The sequence below is a fragment of the Corvus brachyrhynchos genome, unplaced genomic scaffold (assembly GCF_000691975.1).
Source record: "Corvus brachyrhynchos isolate BGI_N302 unplaced genomic scaffold, ASM69197v1 scaffold133, whole genome shotgun sequence".
NCBI lineage: Eukaryota > Metazoa > Chordata > Aves > Passeriformes > Corvidae > Corvus > Corvus brachyrhynchos.
Window position 1 is genome coordinate 812,961 of NW_008237249.1, and position 7,814 is coordinate 820,774.

At 54.1% G+C, this 7,814-nt stretch overlaps 1 protein-coding gene across 1 annotated transcript; it reads left to right on the forward strand.

The window, feature by feature from the left end:
• The first annotated feature begins 115 nt into the window (after nucleotides 1–115).
• Nucleotides 116–7,809, forward strand: GZF1 (GDNF inducible zinc finger protein 1). The gene is made up of 5 exons (XM_008630754.2): nucleotides 116–2,460; nucleotides 4,643–4,737; nucleotides 5,207–5,374; nucleotides 5,945–6,102; nucleotides 6,475–7,809. Exons 1-5 carry the CDS (start codon nucleotides 1,196–1,198, stop codon nucleotides 6,784–6,786), a joined length of 1,998 nt encoding a protein of 665 aa, XP_008628976.1. The 5' UTR covers nucleotides 116–1,195; the 3' UTR covers nucleotides 6,787–7,809.
• The last annotated feature ends 5 nt before the right edge of the window (nucleotides 7,810–7,814 follow it).

Genomic DNA, 7,814 nt, shown 5'->3' on the forward strand with positions numbered 1-7,814 from the left:
CCGCCTTTTTCTCCCGTCTTTCCCCCTTTATTGCTCCCCTCTTCTCTTTTTCCCCTCCTCTTTCCTCCCCCTTTTTTTTTCTTCTCCCCGTCTTTCTCCCCCTTCCCCTCCTTGTTTCCCCCTTTTCCTCCCCTTCTTTCCCCCGCCTCTTCTTTTCCCCCAGCCCAGCATTCCCGTGTGATCCAGGGCCCTTTCCAAAAGGGATTGGAAGTGGGCACTGGGGGTGGTTCTCCATGATTCCAGCAGCAGCCACCTGGGAATCCTCTCCCCGTTCCCCTTTGGGCTGGAGCTTCTTGCCTCTTTCCGGCTAGTTTTGCCTCTGGAAGAGGAGGTATTCCTGGGAAATGAACAGTGCTCAGATGGGAGTTAGAGGGGCAGTTGTGAAATGACACGAGAAGTAGTTAAAAATCATTTTTATTGGGGTAAAAAAGTGGCGTTTTGGTAGCACTGATTGTTTATAAAGCACTGGGTGAGACATCACTTCATTCCCAGCAAATGGAAAGAAATTCCTTAAATTCCACTAGGAACAAGGTTCAGCCCCACAGATTCCTCAGAGCACCTTCAAATCCATTAGAAATGCAGCTTCTTCTGGGGTCAGACATTTGGGAAAGCACCCCAAAACTTCCGTTCTTTTACAAACTTTGGAGCAGCTTCAGACATTCCCGGGAAATAGGGCCCAGTGGAAGGTTGGAAATGGGCCTTCAAAATGTGCAGGCAGAAAGTGTGCAGGCTGCGAGTCCATGGTGAGGCATCCCTGCCATTTTGGGGGTTTTCAGTGTGTGGATACGATTATCCATCGCGAAAGAGCTTGGGATTTTGTGTGGAGATCATTTTCAGGCAGAGTTTTTGGGATTGCAGTTAACTTTTGCTCAATCTTGCCTTCCTTTTATTGCCTGGTGAGGCCAGCAATCATTCCTTCATTCCAGGTGCCTTAACTTGGATCCAGCTCTGTTTGCTCCATCCCTGTCCCAGCCTCTGACAGTCCAAAGGGTTTCATGGAAACACCAGGGTTGGGATTTAAGCTCAGATTCGCTCCATGGTTTTGTTGAGGAGTCGGAGATCGGTCCAAGGTTGGATGACACGATCTCGGAGCTCTTTCCAACCTCGGCAATTCCATGAAACTCAAACCCCAGCCGCCGCGAACCTTCGGAATTCCGCTGGCTGACGCGGGCTCTCGTTAGCAGGGAGAAGAAAGATGGAAAGCAATCCTGTTCTGCTGGAATCCAAGTCCTCTCCCATCAACCTGCTGACCGAGATGCAGCAGCTGCGGCTGCTGGGCCACCTGTGCGACGTCACGGTGAGCGTGGAGTACCAGGGCGTCCGCGCGGAATTCCCGGCGCACAAGGCCGTGCTGGCCGCCACCAGCAAGTTCTTCAAGGAGGTTTTCCTCAACGAGAAATCCGTGGATGGCCCCCGGAGCAACGTGTTCCTCAACGAGGTGCAGGTGGCGGATTTCGCCTCCTTCCTGGAATTCGTGTACACGGCGCGCGTGGAGGTGGAGGAGGACAGGGTGCAGCGCATGCTGGAGATCGCCGAGAAGCTCAAGTGCCTGGATCTCTCCGAGACCTGCTTCCAGCTGAAGAAGCAGATGCTGGAATCCGTGCTGCTGGAGCTGCAGAACTTCTCGGAATCGCAGAATTCCGAGGAGGAAAGCGCCGCCCACCCGAGCGCCGCGCCCGCAGCAGAGGCCGAGCGGGACCCTCCGGATTCTTCCATGGCCAGGCCAGGCCACGGAGCATCTCCCGAGGGGCCGGCTGCCAAATCCAAGGAGAAGATGGACAAGAAGAAGGAAGTGCTGAAGGCTCCTTACGCCAAGATCCGCAGGGCGAGCGGGCGGCTGGCCGGCAGGAAGGTGTTTGTGGAGATCCCGAAGAAAAAATACACCCGGAGGCTGCGGGAGCAGCAGCGGAACGCCGAGGAGGAAAAGCAGCCCGAGGGCGAGGAGGGAGAGCAGGAGCAGGAGGAGAACTCCGGCAAACCTGAGGGCTCCTCTGCGGAAAACCTCCCCAAAGGCGAGGAGGACAGGAAGAAGCGCGGCGGCGCCTTCAAGTGCGGCACGTGCGAGAAGGAATTCCTGTACGAGAAGAGCTTCCTGAAGCACATCCAGCAGAGCCACGGCATCGCCTCGGCGCTGGAGTTCCGCTGCGAGACGTGCGCGCAGACCTTCGCCAACCGCTGCAACCTGCGCAGCCACCAGCGGCACGTGCACAGCAGCGAGCGCCGCTTCCCCTGCGAGCTCTGCGCCAAGCGCTTCAAGAGGAAGAAGGACGTCAAGAGGCACATCCTGCAGGTGCACGAGGGCGGCGGGGAGCGCCACCAGTGCCACCAGTGCGGGAAAGGCCTCAGCTCCAGGACGGCGCTGCGGCTCCACGAGAGGACGCACACGGGCCACAAGCCCTACGGCTGCCCCGAGTGCGAGGCCAAGTTCTCGCAGCCTTCGGCGCTGAAAACGCACATGAGGTAGGAGCAGCTTTGCCCGGACTTGGGGCGCGGCCCTGAGCCTCCCAAATCCCTGTTGGCATGTGGGGTGCAGCCCTCAGAGCCTCCCAAATCCCTGTTTTCTCCTCATGTGGGGTGCAGCCCTCAGTGCCTCACAAATCCCTGTTTCTCCTCATGTGGGGTGCAGCCCTCAGAGCCTCACAAATCCCTGTTTTCTCCTCATGTGGGGTGCAGCCCTCAGCACCTCCCAAATCCCTGTTTTCTCCCGATGTGGGGTGCAGCCCTCAGCACCTCCCAAATCCCTGTTTCCTCCTCATGTGGGATTCAGCCCTCAGCGCCTCCCAAATCCCTGTTGTCATGTGGGGTGCAGCCCTCAGTGCCTCCCAAATCCCTGTTTTCTCCCGATGTGGGGTGCAGCCCTCAGCACCTCCCAAATCCCTGTTTCCTCCTCATGTGGGATTCAGCCCTCAGCGCCTCCCAAATCCCTGTTGTCATGTGGGGTGCAGCCCTCAGTGCCTCCCAAATCCCTGTTTTCTCCCGATGTGGGGTGCAGCCCTCAGCACCTCCCAAATCCCTGTTTCCTCCTCATGTGGGATTCAGCCCTCAGCGCCTCCCAAATCCCTGTTGTCATGTGGGGTGCAGCCCTCAGTGCCTCCCAAATCCCTGTTTTCTCCCGATGTGGGGTGCAGCCCTCAGCGCCTCCCAAATCCCTGTTTTCTCCTCATATCCCGTGTGGGCCAGGACTGTGCTGCAGAGAAATGTGGGTGGGATTCCTCCAGCACATCCTTAGACTCAATACAAAGACAAGTGTGGAAATATTTGGGAAGGATGTGGCGGGGTTTTCAATGGGAAAATGCCGGATTTGGGGGCGAAGCAGGGAAAACAATGGATCTGGGAATAGGAGGAGGTGGCGCGTTACTGATGTCACCCACACGGAGCTGATGCGGCACCCGCTGGGTTTTATCTGTCCCAGGGTGGTTTTATCAGGGCAAAAATCATCTCTGAGGGGTTTTCACCCGATTTTATCCCTTATTTTACCTGTCTTAGGGCAAGAATCATCTCTGAGGGGTTTTAATCTGATTTATCGGATTTAATCTGATTTATCTGATTTAATCTGATTTATCAGTTATTTTATCTCCCTCGGGGCATTTTTATGAGGGCAAAAATCATCTCCAAGGGGTTGAACTTGATTTTATCAACTTTATCTTTCCGAGGGCATTTTTATCACAGCAGAATCATCCCTGAGGGGTTTTAGCCTGATTTTATCCCTTATTTTACCTGCCTCAGGGCAGAGCCCTTTTTCATGAGGGCAAACATGATCTCTGAGGGGGTTAACCTGATTTTATCAGTTATTTTATCTGTTCCAGGGCGTTTTTATCAGGGTAAAAATAATTTCTGAGGGACTTTACCCTGATTTTATCAGTTATTTTCTGTGTCTTAGGGCAGGCATTTTGATCAGGGCAAAAAAAATCATCCTTGAGGGGTTGAAGCTGATTTTATCACTTCTTATATCTGTCTCAGGGCATCTTATCAAAGCTAAATCATCTCTGCGTGGTTTGACATGATTTTATCCACTTTATCCTTGTGAGGGCATTTTTATCAGGGCAAGAATCATCTCTGAGGGGGTTTAACCTGATTTTATCGGTTATTTTATCTGTCTTGGGCCAGAGACATTTTTGTGAGGGCAATAATCATTTCTGAAGGGCTTGAGCCTGATTTTTTTTCATGGAAAAGACATTTTTATCAGGGCAAAAATCACCTAGGAAGGGCTTGAGGCTGGTTTTATCCCTTTTTTTCTCTTTCTTGGGGCATTTTTACCAGGGAAAAGTCCTCTCTGAGGGGTTAAACCGTATTTTTTTTTTATGTTCCCAGAGCCCTTTCAGGAATTTTGGACACTGGCATCTCAGTGCTGCCTTAATTTGGGTGTGCTGGGAATTTCTCCTCCTTTGGGATCTATTTTGCCCCGTGGATGTGCCTCTCCAGGAAAAGCAGCCATCCCAACCCCCTGAGGAGCTTTCCCTCACATCCCAAAGGGTCGGGCGCCACAGCCTGGAGAGAATTTTCTAAATCTGGCTGCTTTCCCCCTTGAAAAACTCGGTTTCACCGTAACATTCTTGGATGTGGGCGTTGATCCAGCAGTAAGGATCAGTGGGAATGAGGGAAGGGTTCATCCTGGAGTTGGAACATTCCTTTTTCCTTGCAGGATCCACACGGGGGAGAAGCCCTTTGTGTGTGACGAGTGTGGGGCCCGCTTCACCCAGAACCACATGCTCATCTACCACAGGCGCTGCCACACAGGTGAGGCTGCAAAACTGGGAGAAACCAATCCCAGCCATTCCAGGGAGATGGAAAATGCTGCTTTTTGGCCGTGTTTTTATGGATAAAATGACATCTCGTCGTCTCTTAGGTGGGATTTGCCTGAGAAAGGTTCCCAAGGATGTCCCGTGATTTTAAGCTGAGCGAGGGTTGATTTAAATTGGATTTTGGGAAGAAATTCCTCCCTGTGAGAGCAGTGAGGCCCTGGAACAGTTTCCCCAGAGAAACTGTTGCTGCCCCATCCCTGGAATTGTTCCAGGCCAGGTTGGGAACAAGTTCCAGGCTTGGAGCAACCTGGGATAGAGGAAGGTTTCCCTGCCCATAGAATGGTTTGGAGCTGGGTGACATTTAAATGTCCCCACAGTGAGGCCACGCTCCGGAATTTCTGTGGGATATTTAAGAGCATTCCCAAAGCTCTGCTGGTTTAATCCTCCTTTTCCCCCTTTTTTAGGGGAAAGGCCTTTCATGTGTGAAACCTGTGGGAAGAGCTTTGCCTCCAAGGAATACTTGAAGCACCACAACCGGATCCACACGGGATCCAAGCCCTTCAAGTGTGAGGTTTGCTTCCGGACCTTTGCCCAGCGGAATTCCCTGTACCAGCACATCAAAGTCCACACAGGTAGGATGGATTTGTTCCTTTTCTTGGATCCACCCCTCACCACGGCAATATTCCAGCCAGGAATTCTCAGCCAGGTTTTTTCCCCGCGTGCACGCCTTGATGTGTCATGTCCTCCCCTCCTCCCACTAGTCCTGCGTGACAGCAGTTCCCTGGCACGCTTCCGTTGGCCGTGGAGATGCCGGGATCGTTGGGGATGGAGAGCTCTGGTTTAGCTGGGGAAGGAGGAAAACTCCAGACAGGGAGTTTGTGGGGTGTTTGGAGCGATCCCAGGGCTGGGAGCGACGTGGGGGTTCTTGCTCAGGGACGGGTGAATAAAGAGGAGGAATACCTGGATTCTGGGCAGGACTTGAGCCTGTCACGGAAAATCCATGGGAAATCTGTGGAAAAGCGGAGCGACAGCACGGCTTCATGGGGCTGGGAGGAAGCTGCTGCCTCCAGCTGGGTCGCAATGTGACAACACTGGTACCACCGGGATGTTTTCCCTGGCCGTTCCCTGCCATCCGGGGCTCGCTGGGCGTTCCCGAGCCGCAGCAGCCCGTGCCCAGCCCGCACCCCGTGCCGTGTTCCCAGGGGAGCGGCCGTACTGCTGTGACCAGTGCGGGAAGCAGTTCACGCAGCTGAACGCGCTGCAGCGGCACCACCGCATCCACACCGGCGAGAAGCCCTTCATGTGCAACGCCTGCGGCAGGACCTTCACCGACAAATCCACGCTGCGCCGCCACACCTCGGTACGATCCCGCCCTCCCGGAGCGCCTTCCGGGCCTGCCACAGCCCGTGGGCTGACGGGTCAAGCGTGGGTGGGGCTTCCAGTTCTGGGGGAAGCGGGGATGTTGGGAAGGAATTCTTCCCTGGCACAGTTTTCCCAGAAAACCTGTGGCTTCCACATGCCTGGAAGTGTTCAAAACCAGGTTGGATGGGGCTTGGAGCGATGTGGGATAGTGGGAGGTGTCCCCAGATCACCTTTAAGGTCCCTTCCCACCCAAACCATCCCATGACTCCAAAACAAAGACCTTTCCTACCAGCGTCAAATACAAGCTTGACCCAAACTTTGCCTTGTCATCCCGTATCCAACGTTCTCTCCCCTGGTTATCCCTTTGCAGATCCATGATAAAAACACCCCCTGGAAGTCCTTCCTGGTCATCGTGGAAGGAGCCGCCAAGAACGACGAGGGGCACAAAACGGAGCTTCCCGACGAGGAATACGAGGTGTCCCCCAAAATCCCGGAAAAGCTGCTGGCCTTCCCAGAGAACAGCCCCTACCAGGGCCTGGCAGCCGGCCCGGGAAGCGGGAATTCCGGCACGGACTGTAAGGCCCCGGGAGCACAGGAGTCTCTGCTGGGAGAGCTCAGCGTGCTCCACACGCAGACGGACTCCGGGCAGCCCCAGCTCCATGCCCTGGTGAACATGGAATAACTGGGGACTGCCTCCCGCTCCTTAGGCTGCACCCATTGTACAGTCCTTGGCCCGAGGGAAGCTGGGGAAGAGTGGATTTCCAGCTTTCCTCTGGAAATTCCTTCCCCAGCTCCGTCTCCTGTGGTCGGGCAGGGTGGCACCACGCCGGGGAATTTGTGGGAGTTGATTCCCTGGGAATTCAGGGGGTGGCTCAGGGACCTTGGTGGTGCAGGTTTGTTTTCCAGGGAATTCAGTGCCACATGGACAATCAGGAGAACCGATGTTTCTCTGTGACATTCGCTGCGTTTTCCCCAGTGGAATTTCACCCAGGAAAAGTCTGGCTAAATTTGCTTTTCAGGAAATGCTGGTTTCTCTCTGCTTTTGCCAAAGATCCCAAAGAGTGGGAGCAGCTTTGGAGTTTCATTCCAGGAGTTCGGAGTCTCTGAGCAGCGAGAGGGGCAGGTGGGAGCCAAGTGCTGCTTCCTTGGTTTTACAATTCCATGGAAGCTGGAGCAGTCTGGCACTTGGATCCTGTCACTTCTCACCTTCCAGCTGCTCCAGCTCCCATGGAATTGGGCACTTAGGAGACCAAAACATCTCCTGGAAAAAAGTCTGGGAAAAGGCTCAGTTCAGAGGCTTTTGCCGTTCCATTTTCGTGGAATAGGATTTGGGGGATTTTCCCTGGGCAGGGAGGGAGCCTCGGAGTGTTGTCTCCTGTTCTTTGGGAACAGCAGCTCGCTGCTACGGTGCAATGCTCCAGACCTCGGGATCAGTTTCCCAGTGTCAAAACCCGCAGCTCTTCCCATTCCTTTCCCCGTTTCTTTGCCTGTTCCTGTAGTATTCCCACCGAGATTCCTCAGCTGAAGCTGGGAGCAGAACTTTGGGAAAGGTAAGCACAATCCAGCCTGGTGAGGTCCAGCAATAAAGACCACAGAGGTATTTTTTGGGATAAAGGGATGGCGGAGGCGTTCTCATGGAATTCAAAGCTAGGAAAAAGGGAACTTTTGTACCGGAGGGCATTTCCAAGAGGATATATTTGGGATATTTAT